Source organism: Magallana gigas, chromosome 2, assembly GCF_963853765.1.
Source record: "Magallana gigas chromosome 2, xbMagGiga1.1, whole genome shotgun sequence".
NCBI classification, from domain to species: domain Eukaryota; kingdom Metazoa; phylum Mollusca; class Bivalvia; order Ostreida; family Ostreidae; genus Magallana; species Magallana gigas.
The window spans coordinates 60,898,077-60,916,284 of NC_088854.1; the positions used below are offsets into that span (position 1 = coordinate 60,898,077).

The following is an 18,208-nucleotide window of genomic DNA, read 5'->3' on the forward strand; positions in this document are numbered from 1 at the left end:
ATATTTTCGATTTGGACCCGTTTTAATTGTGAGACCATTCAAAATGTGTATCGATCCCTCCCTTCAAGAATCGCTGCAGTACGGAGAGCCAAGGGTTATATCACAAAATATTAAGGTACGTTTTTACAAATAAGCTTTACTTTAGATAGAAAGGTGCAAAATTGTCTCCTCTTTAAAACGGGTGTAATTTATTTTTTTTTGGCTTTTATATAATACGGCCATTTTCGGTATCGAATCAAACGGGAGTAAATTCCATAAACTGCGCGACGTCGTTAATCGTTCCGATACTTTTGTTCACAGTCTGTACACCAGAATCCTCTCTTTCCCTCATTTTGCTCGCAAATCTTTCACTCCTTTGGCTAACCATCTGCTTACCTTTATAATCCGTCACATATGTGTATTTTCTCAATGCTGAATATAGATACCAAATGTTAACCGTTTAAGGTAAAATTTATATTAAATGTTCACCCAGACGAAAACAAACACACTGACATTTTGTTTCAAACTTTATTTATTCCATCATTATTTCAATTCAATATTAAATCTACATCGATATGATTCAAACCTATGCATCAGTAAAAAACTGAGAAAATCAATAGGCCGGGATAGCTCTGTGTACTTTTCTCTCTCTATATCTGTCAGACTTTCTGTTGAATTCAGACTCCGCATTGAGTGTTGGGGGACTCAGTGTACGGTACATTGGGGTACATAGACTTTGGATCCATCATCGTATAGTTATACTGAAACAAACAATACATATAGTCAACGCTTCGTTACGATATGTCAATGAACTGAGAATAAACTTAAAATAAAATACAAGAATATCAATATTTACTTAGAGAAATTATTTGGATGCAAAATAATAACTGATACTCTGATATAGTGTTTAGTGTATACAATTTACAATTCACCAAGTTCTCGCTCCCGGCCTTTTGACTTCTTTGTGCAGGATTCGTGAGTTTTAAACGATTTTATGATGTTGACATGAGTGAAATGATTGGTGTCCAACGGTTGATAGAAAAAAACAACCAAGAGGCCTAATGGGCCACATCGCTCACCTGAGCAACACTGGCTTTAAATGGGCGTTCAAAGGATATTGTGCCATGTGGCCCCTCGGTAGATAAACCAAAAATGAATATCCGAATTTTAACTTATTTTTGCATATGCTTAATCTTTGACATATTTACCTTCATGAATACCATTTTTACCGAAAAAAAGATCATATGAAATATAAATAACTAAATTTTCAGTTGGTGTTCACGGTTAACTTCCAGTTCCCCAACACTTTATAAAACGATTAAAATACATGAGAGCATAAAAGTACATTTTCTCCCTCCACTACTTGCTAGTTATTGTATTTTAAAAAAAAATCTATACGTGAAAGAAGAAAAGCGTACCTCAATGCACCAGAATGAATGCGCTCAATTCCTCAAATTAAAAACATTGAAAAATTTAATTGGCCTTCTCCATTATAGACGATTGTCATTTACCAGGCATGAATTCATTTCGTATGACCTTTCATATCCTTACTTGATTGAAGAAAACAAACTTAACTGAAAATGTTGTCACATATGTTAAAGAGCTATAATTCAATTTAATGTATTGGCAGGCATGTCGCTCTATTGTACCCTTCCATTATTTTCATCTTTATTAAAAAACAACAAATGTGTACAAACAAAGATGATTTTCCATTGCAATAATTTTTTAAGAACACCGATTTTATCCTCATAATAATAATGTGTCAGGCCTATGGAAACTGTTTAATAGGCATTGTTTTCATTTACTTGTGTTCGAAAAACTATCAAAAATTTGTGAGGATTTTATGCAATTCATCGTTGAAAAAAGGGCAACAGAAAGTAATTACAGCATATCATCCTTGTAGCAAGACATTTCTATTGATCAACCAAAATTTCAGTGTCAATCGTAGAATCATAAGCAAGATTCATAGCTTGGTTTGAGTCATGTTTTTGTTCACATGAGTTAATTACACTTAACTTAAGAATTTTAAACTTGGTATTTCCTAGTCAGCATAGCTGCATTTCCAATATAAACAAACTAAAGCATGACCTCAGCTTTGTGTACAAACGTATAGTAGCATTGTGCGCAAAGCTCTGTATCTTGCTTATAACTCGAGGCTTGACTCTCAGGTTAGTAAAATTATAGGAATTTGTAAACAATTAAAACAAGAGAAAACAGCACTAAAACAAAGAGAAAACTCAATCTATTTTTCATTCTATATATATATATATATATATATATATATATATATATATATATATATATATATATATATATATATATATATTAGTTATATATTTCTAGCAGCGAGAATAATCTCCGTTTAGATTGAAATAATAGAACATGTTGCATTAATCAACTACATGTATTGCGTAGAGATAATACCGAATTACATGCACAACCATAATTTGACCCCCCATGGTGGCCCCACCCTAACCCCTGTAATCATGGTTTGAAAAACCTAGATAGAATCAACACTACCTGAGGATGCTTCCACACAAGTAACAGCTTTTCTGGCCAATTGGTTTTTGAGAAGAAATTTTTTAAAAGATTTTTCGCTATTCCTATGTAAAATTCGAACCACCCACTGTGGCCACAGCCTACCCCGGGGATCATGGTTTGAACAAATTTGAATCTACACTACCTGAGTATGCTTCCAAACAAGTTACAGCTTTTCTAGCCTACTGGTTTTTGTTGAGAAGATTTTTCTGTATGTGTTCCTATGTAAAAATTTCGACCCCCCATTGTGGCCCCACCTTACCCCCGGGGATCGTGATTTGAAAAAAATTGAATCTACACTACCTGAAGATGCTTCCACAGTTCAAGCTTTTCTGGCTAACTGGTTTTTGCAAAGAAGATTTTAATGATTTTTCTCTATACATTTGTATCTAAAAATTTGATCCCCCATTGGAGCCCCACCGTACCCCGGGGATCAAAGTTTGGACGGACAAGCTTGAATCTACACTACTTGAGGATGCTTCCACACAAGTTACAGCTTTTCTGGCCGATTGATTTTTGACAAGATGTTTCTCTGTATATTTCACCTCAGGTGAGCTAACAATTATTTATGTTTCTGCTACATGTACACACACTTAGTATTTCCATCAGCAATATTAATCTCCGTTTTGATTGAATAGACGAGGAAATACTTACAACTAGCCTAAAACACATTGCAGTAATAAGCTATTACGCCAAGTCCAAACCGTATTACCATTAGAATTTGTATTTCAGTTGTTAAAGTACCGTACCTGTTAATGTATCTTATTTTCCCCAAGTAACAGTCAGCTGTCTTGTCTATATTTGATTGATATGTAAAAATTACAAAATACAGGCGATAGTTCCCCTAAATTATAAACCGTAGTTTATGAAAACGAAACGAAAATCAAATCAAGCTAAAACCACCGTCAAAGGTGAAAATATCACCTTTGGGGCGGGATGAGGCTGGCGTCCTAGCTGTCCTTGGGGTGGGATAAGCTGGCGACCTAGCCGTCCTTGGGGTGGTATGAGGCTGGCGACCTAGCTGTTTTTGGGGTGGGATGAGGCTGGCGACCTAACTGTTTTTGGGATGGGATGAGGCTGGCGACAAAGCCCTCCTTGGGGTGGGATGAGGCTGGCGACCTAGCTGTTTTTGGGGTGGGATGAGGTTGGCGACCTAGCTGTCCCTGGGTTGGGATGACGCTGGCGACCTAGCTGTTTTTGGAGTGGGATGAGGCTGGCGACAAAGCCCTCCTTGGGGTGGGATGAAGTTGGCGACCAAGTTGGTTTTGGGGCGGGATCAGGCTAGCGTACTAGCTGTCCTTGGGGCGGGATGAGGCTGGCGACCTAGCCGTCCTTTGGGCGGGATTAGGCTGGCGACCTAGCTGTCCTTGGGGTGGGATGAGGCTGGCGACCTAGCAGTCCATGGGGTGGGATGAGGCTGGCGACTTAGCTGTTTTTGGGGTGGGATGAGGCTGGCGACAAAGCCCTCCTTGGGGTGGGATGAGGGTGGCGACCTAGCTGTTTTTGGGGTGGGATGAGGTTGACGACCTAGCTGTCCTTGGAGTGGGATGACGCTAGCGCCTAGCTGTTTTTGGGGCGGGATGAGGCTGGCGACCTACCCGTCTTTGGGGCGGGATGAGGGTGGTGACCTAGCTGTCCTTGGGGTGGGATAAGGCTGGCGACTTAGCTGTCCATGGGGTGGGATGAGGCTGGCGACCTAGCTGTTTTTGGGGTGGGATGACGCTGGCGACAATGCCCTCCTTGGGGTGGGAACAGGCTGGCGACCTAGCTGTGTTGGTGTGGGATGAGGTTGGCGACTTAGCTGTCCCTGGGTTGGGATGACACTGGCGACCTTGCTGTTTTTGGGGTAGAATAAGGCTGGCGACTTAGCTGTTTTGGGGGCGGGATGAGGCTGGTGACGAAGCTGTTCTTGGAGTGGGATGAGGCTGGCGACCTACCTGGTTACTGTCATGGCCGTAGACGTAGAAATACTGGTCGTTCTCCAGGCTGTCTTTAAACTCCCGGATCACGCTGGCGTTTGTCCAGTCCATGGCGTCAAACGTGCTGGTCAGGGGGGCCAGATAGCTCCACCATCCGACCACGGGCCCTGTGTGAAACCTTTTATACAGGGGCTTACTCTGACAGTTAAACAGCCGCGTCCGGGGGTAGTGGAAAATAAACACAACACACATCTCCTCCTGAGTAGAATATCCGCCCTAGACAGTAGAAAAGTGGCGTAATTTCAGATATAAATAATCTGTAATTTACATGAAAGCATATCAACTTCGAAATGATCAACCTTATAATTGCTGTTGTTTGAAACGAGTAGTTTCTGGTTTTTATAACACCATGGTTGTACTTACAAATGCATGTCGCCAATACAACAATGTAACTTACGTATGTGACATTAGTTCGTCCTGTTGAATCATATGTACACTCTAATATCAAACTGTCTCCCTGAATTAAAATAAAAAAGAAACAATGATAATGGTTTTCCTGTATTAATTGATTGACCCATTAACCCTGTTTACACCCTACGATACACCAAAGTCTAAGTCATATCAACAATACAGCTAAGCCTATCTGGACCTACGATGCAGATAAGCCTACATTGATCCTTTGACACAGTTAACTAACTCATACCAGCCATGTCAAACTAGACCCAACGGTACAGCTAAACTTAGTTGCGATTACAATAAAACTAAAGAACCTGGAGGAATAAGCCGAGACATATGACCACAAGTGGACACAGCCCTATCACTTGTATGTTACAACTGACAATCACGCATAAATGTGTATTAACTTCAAATGTTTTTATTACTGGGCTATTCTTACATATCCTTACAGAATTTATCATGTGCGTGTACATAGAATAAGGAATTCTAATCTTTTCTCTTATAGTCCATAATTTGCCCCACTTCAACAAAGAACCATGTGATTTTTAAAGATACTGTTAAAGATAACTAATTCAGCAGTAAATCAAAAATCTATAAAATGATAATGCATGTGTTTCATTCATAATAACGCAGTTTTAAATTCATTTACATCAAAATGAGTTTTTCGAATTCAAACATAGTAAAAAAAGATATAAAAATGTTTACAACACGATTCATTATAACCAAATACCTACTTCAACATGTTTCAATAACTCCTCGCTAACCGCTACACAACGGAATCACATGTTAGAAACTATTTAAATGACAAACTCAATTTAGTATTGCGCAACATAAATCGGTCTTGGCAATTAAATCTTGAAAATTGAAGGAAGAAACCTTCATTTTACCATAGAGTGGGTCTTGGTACCATACATTTAATAGATAAAAGATAGACATTTACATGTTTCATCAGTATACGTTCTTAAAAAAGGGACGTAACACACTCTTTAAAAATCTATCGTCTGAACATCCGATTTCATTTCATTTTGTTCCTCAATAAGCAAATACATATTTTGATGTCTTAATATCAATCAATTTGAATTAAACTTTTGAAGGTTTTAGCAAAACTGAAAGCAAATGATTACATATGTTTATTAAATGTAAGAAAAGTAATATTGGTAAGAAAAAAATTGTGGGTTTATTCAAATGTACTGAAGAGGTTTTTATGCATCGTGTTATTCCCCTACGTTCTTTAACTAGAATCACTGATAGGTATATATTACGAGACCCAACATTACAGACTTGTTTAACTAGAACAAACGATACAGCTAGGTCTATTTAGAAACAGTGATACATCTAAGTCATACTGAACTAAATGACACAGCAAAGTCTTACGACACCCAACACTACCACTTGATCTAACTTAATCACACAGTGCAGGTAAGTGTAACATGATTAAAAAATACAGAAAAGTCCAATACACCCAAAGATACAGCGATGTTTTACTAGACCCACTTGATTTAATTTAATCACACAATAGTCCAATATACTCAAAGCTACAACTAAGCTCTATATACCAAATGATAAACTAAGTCCAATAATTATACTCAATAATACAGTCAAGTCCTATTTACACCCAATGATTCAGCTTAGTACACCAAGAATAAACGAATATTTGACATGGCTTGTTAAAAAGCCTCCTTATACAGCTTTTTTTTTTAAAGTTTATACTCTTTATGTTGTCATTCCTTGCTTTGTAAGATTTAAACAAGGAAATATGATCATAAAATAAAAACTTCAGTCAAATGGAGATACTTACGGCTCTCAAAGTTCTGTTTGCTCGGCGAAAGTCCTGATAGTTGAAATCGTAGTATTTATCGTCTGCTAGAGGTTTTTGTTCCACTCCCTTATGGATGACTCTTGTTTTAATTGCCTTACCGAGAAGATGAGCGTGCTGCTGTACTCCGAAAACATTGACGCCATTAGGGTACTCTTGGAGAAACTAAAGAGGAAGAGTCTTATAAAGGATTGGTTGATCATTTCAATGAAATGTAATGGACATTTTTATAATTGTGTTTGAATTAATACAGATCTAATGTCTCTGTCGATTTTGCACATCTATGGCGTGGTTGTGGTTTAATGATAAATTTCACATTTTTGACCATTTGTTTTTTCATACAAAAGAAAATCTACGGCACAAATCTGGTAACTTTATATTTTTATCAAGAGAAAAGTTTGTATATAATATAAACACACCTCAGTCACGGTGGACTCATTGCAATACACACTAGATACAAAGTTGGACTGATGTGGCGGAATGACCAGGTTTGTATCCACAGGGGCTGTAACATCAAGGATCCCCGCATCATGTAGTCGTAAAGTGGGCGTAACCGTGAATCGAATGCCAGAGTTGTCCACCATACCTACACATGGCAGCGAGAAAAAAAACATGATGAAATGCATACTTTGGAGTTAAAGACTGAAACTCTATAGTAAAAATGAATTAATTGAATAATCTGTGGTTCTGACCACTCTTGAGGTCTGGGTTGTTGTAATGGGTCTCCATGATGTAGAGTTCAGTGTCGCCAGGCTCAGCCACCGGAAGTCCTGCCTCCGTGGGGAAGTAGAACGCCTATAGAAGATTTAACGAGGATTACTTTGACGCTAGCTCTGCCAAGTAAACATTATGCCGTTTTTTGAAATAAAAACACATTGATCCGCATCAGATACTGACCTCTCCCCCTACCGCCCATATCGCCACTATTTTGCCACACGGTTGCTTGGTTTTGTCTGAATCTGCGTTACAAATGTAGTTGGGGGAGTTGACCAGGTTCCTGTTGATTCCGGGACATTTGTACACCACCAGGTGATGTACTAAAACTTCATGGCCTTTCTGAACTTGTACCTCGAACTAGAGACAATGTCGGTACTAAATACAATGTTTGAAAATCATGATGATACCAAAGAATTACACCAACTAGCTGCTGATAATTACTTAAATTACAAGCAATTTAATATTCAACTGTTATAGATCAATGTGCTGATTGGATAATAATAACTACCTTGATTAGGTGGTGTTTCTTTTGGAGAGAAGAGAAGTCAAAGACTCGACAGCTGTATGTTGTGTCATTGGCAGGAACGTGATACTGAAAGGGGATGATGTCTCAAAAACCACATAATACAAGACAAATTCGAACTCACTCGGCCTTTTTTCCTAGTAGCATATCTAGTTACGGAAGTAATCGATCGTCATACACGTAACTAAGATTTAAGAACCAGCTTTGAAGAAACAAATAGTTTTTCTGTAGTTGTTGGTAAGATCAATGTTTTTCATTGTTTAGATGATCTGAGTTTTCTTTTTACACTAGTGTCAAGATACAAGAAAATAATTGTTAAACTTAGGTAGTACAGGTATATATTTCAAAGATATTATTATCGATCTAATTATATCTCTAAACTGAGAAGTTAAGAAAACAACGTTGTCAATTTTTCATACAAGATGCACCCGGAATAACGAGATATCTAGAACATGATTTAGATTTGCCCGCGGAGTGTTCTTGTAAGTGTCCATAAGGCAGACTGTGGTCAATTACAATTGTTTCTAATGCAAGATGTGTACCGGTAATATAAACTTTTAATATTGTAAAAGCAAAATCAGGTTTATTTACGAATATTGATGTATTTCAAGGATTATATTAACGATATTGATTCGGATGATTCATTTTCCAAAGCATGCCAAAAGTTCTTATTAATTTAAAAAAACCCAGGCATGTCTTATTCTCTATATGTCTTACGTTTTCATTTCTCCAGTCGATGGTTATAGCGTCGCTTTCCAGGGGCGGTGGGGAGAGTTTAGAGAGCAGTAGCAGACTCCGAATCCCCCGGTGTGTCCCGTGGTACGGGATGCTGTCCTCACTACTGGGGTCGTGGGGGTGGAAGGAGTAAATGATCTTTACGGTGTCGTCCTGAGGAAAGTAAGCAACAAAAGATAGATGCATCTATGTGGATGTACAATTGTATGTGAGCAAGTCTAATGTTAGTATTGAAGAGGTTTGGTCCAGATTTTGGTCAAATTTTATTTTTATATTACTTACACTGATTTAATAATGCATTTCTAATGATCAACGGGAAATTGAGTGTCTGTCGCAGAGTTCCAAGCGAAATACAAACCTCACTATTTTTTTTATGGGAATAAATTTTATTTACTTTGGTTCAATATACCGGTTGCCGATTTTCTATAAGCTGAGTTTTCTATCTGCCAACCAATTTTGAACATAAATTAAGAGTTTATTGTAACATTTATATTAGGTTAAACTTGGCAACAAAGAATTGTGAGCTTGCTTATAATTATAACTTGACGACTGCAACTCAAATTTTAGTCGACTATTAGAAATGTCTAATATGAAAAATGACAAAGACAACAGAAAAATTTTGGGGGGCAAAATCATGACCACATTTTTGTAAGCATCATGGAGAACCTCTTGTTCATGTAGCACAAGGTTTTACACCCAAGAAATATGGTTATATTTTTTTTTATAAGTTTTAGTGTTTCATACAGTTTCATACAGTCTGATAGTTGGACACTTCGTTTTTTCAATAATTGTTTTTAGGGATGTCAATGAGTATTCAAGCACTCGACTATCGCTCAGTCATAACTTGAGAACAAAGTGCTTCTTCAAATCAGTTATATTTTGAATTAGATATTTCATGATAAATAATTTGAACATATCATGATAAATAAGCATCTCGATGCCTTTGTTTTATAATCTCTAATCTTTAGTTGTTGGTTAATGGTTGATAAAACATTTATATTGTGGGTTTTTTTTATATTTCGGAAAGGCATTTGATTTGATCGATTGATCGAAACTCTAAATTGTCACAAGTGGGAATATAAGGAAAGCTGTTGAATGCCAACAAATTAATGTATAAAAATGTTAAAGCATGACATTGTGTTCAGTGAATGTGAAATTAAGTGATACATTAATGTATGCTGATGGTATGGTTCTCTTCTCTGAATGGATTACAAGACTGCAAACTCGTCTTCATTAGTTAAATGAATATTGCATGGCATGTCTTTATTTTGTTATAAGAAGATAGGGGAATAAGATGGCGCAAATGCCCATTCGGTTTAGTAGTGAAATACAATTTTGAATTTATTTTTCCCCAAATAAATCTATTCAAATATATTATAATACAAGTTTGCAAAAGCAAAATTTCTAACTACATGTATAATCAGTTTTGATACATTTAACAAAAAATAAGAAAAAAAATATTGTCGGAAATTTTAGTGGCATCGAACCCGTAACTTAAAAACTCTAAATATATAAGGTTAGCTTATGCCAGGTACTCTAACCACTAAACCATTTCAGACACAACAAAGTGGGCTTTTTGAATATAATGTGTGACTTTGGCCACGAACTACCGGACTTGTATTATTTTTTCAAAACGTTCAATTGTTGGGATACAAAATGATATTTTTAATGTATAGTGGGTCACCTCTCCACGTTTTTGTTGATTGAAATCGGTTTGTTTTCTAATAGACCTTAATTAGACTTTGAGAAAAATATGGAGCACAGACCCACTCTATAAAAGAAAATGCCTTGAAGTTCTAAAAAATGACAGTATTGCAGGATTTGATACGTATACGCCTGTTTGAGTCAATTTATTCCAAGTATTGAACATTCCTATAGATTAAAAATAAATGATTCTTAAAATATAAATTGTTTTAAATGAATTTTTAAAAAACCGTCAGATTTATTGATACTTTAATTTTTCAGTAGCCTGTCGGACCGTGTATGGTCATTTTACACGCCTTACCCACCCATCTTCTTTGTTTAATATACACACCGTGATTTTGAAGTCCTCGTCGTCACACGTGTCCAGTTTCCTGACCATTTTCAGCACTGTTCTGCAGTGATCCTCCCTGGCATAGAGGAGATGCCAGTCCTGGGAGGCGTCTACGATTGGCTGAGAGTGACCAACCGTGTGTCTATCCTGAAACAAGGACATAATCAGGCATCAGACTGGCACCACGGTACCAACGTCACAGATTTCAAATACATCAGCTCAAAGTCTTTAAAGTCAAGGTGAGTTTGTGGTTAAGGGGCTTTACAATGTAATGAAGATCTTTACGCTATTCTTTCTTTTTGGATAGAACAATACCTGAAAATGTGGAACACCGTCTTTGACCCATCCAACAACGACGTCAGCGGGGTACATTTTCCCGTTTGGAGACATTCCAAATCCGATATAGCCTTTTGTCTCAACGTGGACTTCAAAGATAATGTGTGTTTTATTAACGTTCCAAAAGAGAACATATTTGCCATCCGCAGCTAGGCTCTCTTGAAAATCAAATTGTTCTGTTGGCAATGGAGCCCCACACACTGCCGTTTTTGGATGTGATGACGTCATTGGTGGCGTCACCGATGGGCACATGGATGGCGGTTCTACATAGGGAGTTTGAGGTATCAACATGGGAAGCTCTTGATGCGTGTACTATAAAATAAAAACGCTCTACAATTAAATGTCAATCAATATTAATTATGTCTCCTTGAGATGAGTGCATGTATAATGTTAACCAAGCTGTGCAAATCACCTGTGGAGTTAATGAAGCCCCGTTACAGCCCGCCCAGTGCTTTGTGGTTGAGGTTAGCATTTTAAATTTGTTTCTATCTGACTCCAATGTAAAATTGAACTGTGAAGCCACCGCATGGCCGTTTGACTGCGCCCTGGGAACGTTGTTGTACATTGGAACACTCTCACACAAATCCAGACCCATCTTAGGGTAGTATATGATGAACGAAAGACACATCTCGTCTGATGTAGCGAAGCCTCCCTGCAATATAAATTATCCTCTTTAATTAGATTTATATAAGAGAAAATGTTTTCGTTTTCTAGTGATTTCTGGTGGGGTTTTTTTTTGGCTTTCAGAAAAGCGGCAAAAGTGTTTTAAAAAGCAAACATCAGTCGGTCACGGTATGAACACAAACAGTTGTACTCACGTAGGTGACCGTCGAGCGTTGAGTGGAATCGTAGGTACACTCGACCACTAGAGCATCGCCCTGCAACAACCAGAATGTTCAGTTTTATAACAACAATCAGAGTGTTCAGTGTTACATCAACAGTCTGTCTATAACTTAACGCGCACTTAACACGACTTCAACAATCCTAATTTTGTTAAAGAAACGTGGAAGGACATGCTGGTTTGTTCACTGTTATATATGTAAATATAGGTTAAAAAGGTCGATTTGTGAAAAAGATGAAAGAGTAGACTTGTACAGTAGAGTAGTAAGAACACCCTCTCCATTGTTATGTACCTGTGCATAGATAATATATATAAAAAAAGATATCAAAAGTCTTGGTTAAAACAAATGAAAAGCATGGATATTAACTATAAATGCTTACCGACATTATCTTTCTTGCATTTGGTGGGTTTCTAAATTCCTGGAAGTTAAAGTCGTAATTATTGTCCACGGCCAGCGGATCCAACTCCGTCCCGTTCCGGATGATTCTGGTCCGGATCTTCCTGGCCAACAAATGTCCATGCTCAAGAATAGCAATTATGTTCACTCCGCCCGTATTATTGCCAAGTCCCTTCGATAAATATAGCAGGAAATAACAGGATTGTCAATTAAAAGTGTCATGTGTTGGTTTAACTAAAAACTTCATTATTTTCAATTTTTTTTTATTAACAATCAATGTCCCCTTTTCTTAATGGTCGGTAGATATCTGCATGGAAAAGACTGGCTATTTGTTACCTTATTTAGGCATTCCGATGTACAAAATCCACTAGAAAGGAATTCTTTTTCGAATGGAGGTACAATTTGGAGGTCATTTACACCTACTCCGGTAGTCAGAACCCCGGCGTCATGCTGTCGGAGGGTCGGGGTCAATGTCAGCCGTAAACCAGAGTCATCTACAATGTCTACAACAACATAACCCAGAGTTATCAACAATATCTACAACAACAGAATCAGGAGTTATCCACAATATCTAAAACAACATAATCTGGAGTTATCCACAATATCTACAACAACATAATCCAGATTTATCAACAAAATCTACAACAACATAATCCAGAGTTGTCCACAACACAACAGCAACATTATCTGGAGTAATCCACAATATATACCGGTACAACAACATAATCTGGAGTTATCAATTTATCCACAAAATCTTCAACAACATTATCCGGAGTTATCCACAATATCTACTGTTGGTGGACCGACCGACAGACCGACCGACAGACAGACAGCAGCAAAGCATTATGCCCTCCCTTCTTCGAAGGGGTGCATAATGATATTATTCGGAGTAATCCACAATTTATCTCATACGTGTGGTGTATATTACCCGTGTGATAAACCTTTGCTATATCAAAAGGGTGATGCTTTATCAAATACTTCCGGTCCGAACTATTTTTAACACAACCCCTCGCTTCAACATAATCCAGAGTTATCCACAGTATCTACAACAACATAATCCGGAGTTATCCACGATATCTACAACAACATAATCCAGAGTTGTCCACAACACAACAGCAACATTATCTGGAGTAATCCACAATATATACCGGTACAACAACATAATCCAGAGTTGTCCACAACACAACAGCAACATTATCTGGAGTAATCTACAATATATACCGGTACAACAACATAATCTGGAGTTATCAATTCATCCACAAAATATACAACAACATTATCCGGAGTTATCCACAATATCTACTGTTGGTGGACCGACAGACAGACCGACCGACAGACAGACAGCAGCAAAGCAATATGCCCTCCCTTCTTCGAAGAGGTGCATAATGATATACTCCAGAGTTATCCACAATATATACAACAAAATAATCCAGAGTTATCCACAGTATTTACAACAATATAATCAAGAGTTATCTACAATATGTACAACAATTGTTCGGGTTTTTTTTTTTACAATATTCATAAAATTGCCAACTCAGATAATTAAGTAAATGTGTTTTAGGGTATCCGATCCATAATTGCCCATGTTCAGTGAATCGGGATGGATGACAGATATATATTGGCTTGATACTCAGTATAATTGGACAGACTTTTCATTTTTAAGTATCAGTATTTAAGAGTGGAATGTGTCCTAATAAGTGACTCTTTCCTGTTATCGAGGAGTTGCCCCCCTTTTCTTTAAATCTATAAAATTCAATTTTCATGTAAAAAAAAATCTACATGGTGTAAAATTTGTTTTAAATAGGTTTCTTATTCCTAATGATTTAATGCATGTTTCCACCACAGCATTTGTTGATACTCTTAGTATTTACTTTTTCATTATAAAAACTGTGCTTAATGCAAACTTCATAATTGATTACTGCTTATTTAATGATGTTTTTGAAAATTTCCCTCGGTTAACCTTTTTTCTACTCTAAAATGCTTTGTATTTATATAAGATTATTTAATACATGATTGATTTTAAAGGTTAAAATAATTTGGTCCTAATATGGATTGGATACCTAAATATTACACATTTGTTCTTAGCTGTTATTGTTTGAATAAATTTACCGTTTCTCCGATTAGGGTTGTTATAATGCGTCTCCATCACCAACAGGTCGCTGTCTCCACTCTCCCCCAGGGGCAAACCGGCCTCAGGGGGGTAGTAAAACTCCTAAGAAGACCAACATTAGTTCACAAAAATGTTAAACTCTAAAATGAAAACACTACTGCCGTTAATTGGCTCTCTCATTGTCACGTAACATCGTTTTTGAAAGAGGGCGGACACATCCAAAATATCTCGACAGGCAAAAAACAAAAAAAAGGGCAATTCAAAACATGAAAAACTTTACTGATAATTTTTTTATTTTCACATCGATTTCTTACACCTTACAAAATTGATAATGTTTAGGTTCACACGTCAATCTAATGAATAAATATATGTATGCATAAATATTAAATATATGCATTTTTATCAAGTAACTGACAGTTGCTATCATTCAAAGTTGAAAATGACCTCGAGTAAATTTTTTATTCCAAGTCGAGTTCTTCGCTAAGTAAAAAGTATGTTGTAATTGTCATCGTGATGTTTAAAATACGTTCTCCTAAGTCGGAATTAAATGTACCATGTCAAAATAACGACGGCACATATTTTATAAAATACTTGGCATCTGCTGAAAATTTTATTAAGTACACGAAGTTTCCATCGACACTAACCTCCGCTTTAAGATTTCAACGAACATGCTCCGTTTAACGTTGGTTTGTAATTTAGTAGAAAGTCAAAGGTAAAAGAACAGTCTCAAATCGATTTTGTTTAAATTTTTTCCAGTGCTTGTCATTTCGAGCGAATAGCATGATATAATACTGATGCTATGTTGATAAAACAAACCGGAATTGATGGTGTGACGTCATAGATTAAAATTAATTTAAATGGCAGCTCCCATTGCGGCGGGAAATTTAAATCAAGCGATCATTTTTCTTAATTTAATCATTGTTTCGGGGTTTTTAACGGAAATAAATACGATTTACAATTATAGCAGATGGTAATTAATTAATTTATCGTAAAAATTATTTTTAGTTTCCATCCCCTTTAATTGTACTTATTGAGTATTCTTGATTATGAGTTCAGATATTATTCTTGAGAATAACTGGATTTTCTTGAGTAATTATGAGTTGAGTTATTATTCTTCAAAATTACTGGGTATTCTTGAGTAATTATGGGTTGAGTTATTATTATTATTCTTAAGAATGATGGAGTTTTCTTGAGTTTTTATGAGTTGAGTTATCATTCTTGATAATTATTAAGTATTCTTGAGATATTATGAGTTGAGTTATAATTCTTGATATTTATTGGGTATTCTTGAGTAATTATGGGTTGAGTTAGTATTCTTGAGAATTATGAGTGTTCTTGATTTATTATAAGATGAGTTATTATTTTTGAGAATTAATAATTGAGTATTTATGAGTTATTCTAAGTTGAGTTATTATTTTTGAGAATTATTGAGTATTCATGAGTCATTCTAAGTTGAGTTAGTATTTTTGAGAATTATTGAGTATTCATGAGTTATTCTAAGTTGAGTTAGTATTTTTTAGAATGAGTTTCCTGTTCTGTAACGTCCACCTAAAACTGTGACATGGCTGTATAATACATGTATGTAATGAGATAAGAGACCTGTCAATCAATCACTTACCCCGCCTCCTACTGCCCAGGAAACTATCACATTACTACACGCTTTCAGCTGGTGATTGTGGGAGTTATAACAGTCAAACTCCACTCCTATGTACTTCCGGTCAATGCCGGAACATTTATGTAGCAGTATGTGATGAACAATGCCCACATTCTCTTTCTGTATCACTGGCTCAAACTGAAATCAGGGGAGATCATCAACGTGCGTCTTTACATTGTACTAGCATAGCTTGTTACTTAGAGACAGTAAAATGGTAATATATCCATACTTTAATCAGGTGGTGCTTCTTCCCAAGGTTCAAAAGGTCGAATACTTTACAGTTGTATGTAGTGTCTTTGTCCGGCACGAGAAACTGAGAAAAAATAAAAAACGTCGCTTTATCAAAACAACGGATTAAAAAAATTATGGTTTTGTAGTACATATACCGCGATATAAAACAAGATACTACTCGTTTATTATGCTTCGTACTCTTCCATTCAGAAGGTCCCGTGTGATGACGTCACTTGGAAGGGGGACTTTCCGGGGTTCGGACAACAGCATGAGACTTTTGGCGCCTCTGTGAGTCCCATGATACACCAGACTTCCTCTTTCGTGATGGGGCTCGTTCTCACTGTAGGAAAAGATAACTCGTACGGTGTCGTTCTATCGAAAGAAAACAATGTTTTAAAAACCAACATAATGTTCTACTTTGAATTATCTATTCCTGCACTAATTTTATGTTAAACATGAAGCAAATTTTAATTATTGATTTATTTTCTTTCAATGCCAAACGAATAATCGCATGTTGTTTGTGACTCCTAAATTGGTCACCATCCTGCTGATTAAAATATGTGTAATGGTGCAAATATAGATATATTCACTTCGTAGATAAATCCTCATCATACTGATTTTACTCAAGTGAAAACCTACTTCATAGTTTAAATGATCTGAAATGACAGTACATTGTTTTAAAAAGTCATTCAGTAAGCGTATACCACAATATAAACGTTTCATTGTATTATCAATAATATTTCACCGTTATCTTGACGTCATCGTCATCACACGTGTCTAACTTCCGGATCGTTTTGATGACGGTGCCGAAATCGTTCTCCTCCCCGTGGAGAAGGATCCAGTCCTGAGACGAGTCCACTGTCGGCTCAAAGTGTCCGGTGGAGTGGCGGTCCTACAACAACAGCCAGCCTAATCTTGTATATGTGCTGCACAGTTTGAAAATTTGTGCTACGATTAATTTTAAGGAATATCTTTAGAGTTATTAACAATCGAAGATTTGACATGTTTTATGTATGGCCTGAAAACTTTCCCTCCGGATTTCGAGGAATCAGGTGAGTGAATAAAGTCGGCGGTCAGTGACCTTAATTAGATTTACGCGCAGATCTGGAAGGGGCGGACCGAACCCCCACCCCCGAAAATTGAAATTTCTCAAATTTACGGGGTCAAATTACCCATAAAATGTCTCAGACCACCCCCCCCCCCCCCCCTACCCGAGCAATCTTGGATATTTTTCCCACTCCAACCCCCTGGTAAAGATTTCTGCATCAACTCATGAAAAATGTTTGGATGTTTCTTACCTGTAAATAGACGTGTCCATGCTTTACCCAGCCAGTGACGATGTCAGCTGGGTACATGTCTCCATTAGGAGACAGTCCAAAACCCACATATCCCCGTGTTCTCGCGTGCGCCTCAAATGTAATGTGAGTAGAGTTGGTTTTCCAGTACAGGTGGAAGCTTCCATTCACGTCTAGCTGCGCGTGCTGTGGGAAGACCTCGCTCGGTGTCGGAACATTTCTTGCTCCGGTAGAATGAGACGGCAAGCAGTTAATAGTTCCTGCGGCCAAAAGGTATGAGGCAAGGACTGACCACTTCCCCACCATCGTTTATTCTGATTACGGGTTCTTTTCTCGGCCTCTTATATATGTTAGGGTACTCGATTCTTGGGAAATACCTGTGGGGATGTCATCTGACTAACAGGCATAGTTATTTTTATAAGGTTGAGATAAAATTTATATCACATGTAAACAGTCATTTGACGAGGTACCTTGTTAAACACCAACTATAGTACATGTATGAACACCTAATCAATATAATTTTTATGTAGGGCACTTAGACATCTTATCATTCATTATTGCATCAAAACAAGTCCAGTTATTGGGGATGTTCCTAGTCAACCAAAGTATTCGCTTATCAACTCTTT

At 37.1% G+C, this 18,208-nt stretch overlaps 1 protein-coding gene across 1 annotated transcript; it reads right to left on the reverse strand.

Moving 5' to 3' along the window:
* Positions 1–491: 491 nt before the first annotated feature.
* On the reverse strand, positions 492–17,965 carry LOC105319249 (uncharacterized). The gene is made up of 21 exons (XM_034447586.2): positions 17,586–17,965; positions 17,033–17,179; positions 16,486–16,659; positions 16,286–16,369; positions 16,021–16,194; positions 14,402–14,504; positions 12,629–12,795; positions 12,276–12,464; positions 11,873–11,932; positions 11,467–11,706; positions 11,034–11,366; positions 10,719–10,865; positions 8,666–8,836; positions 7,934–8,017; positions 7,606–7,782; positions 7,401–7,503; positions 7,128–7,294; positions 6,691–6,873; positions 4,894–4,953; positions 4,455–4,712; positions 492–740 (listed from the first exon to the last, which is right to left on the reverse strand). Exons 1-21 carry the CDS (start codon positions 17,886–17,888, stop codon positions 657–659), a joined length of 3,408 nt encoding a protein of 1,135 aa, XP_034303477.2. The 5' UTR covers positions 17,889–17,965; the 3' UTR covers positions 492–656.
* Positions 17,966–18,208: the final 243 nt, after the last annotated feature.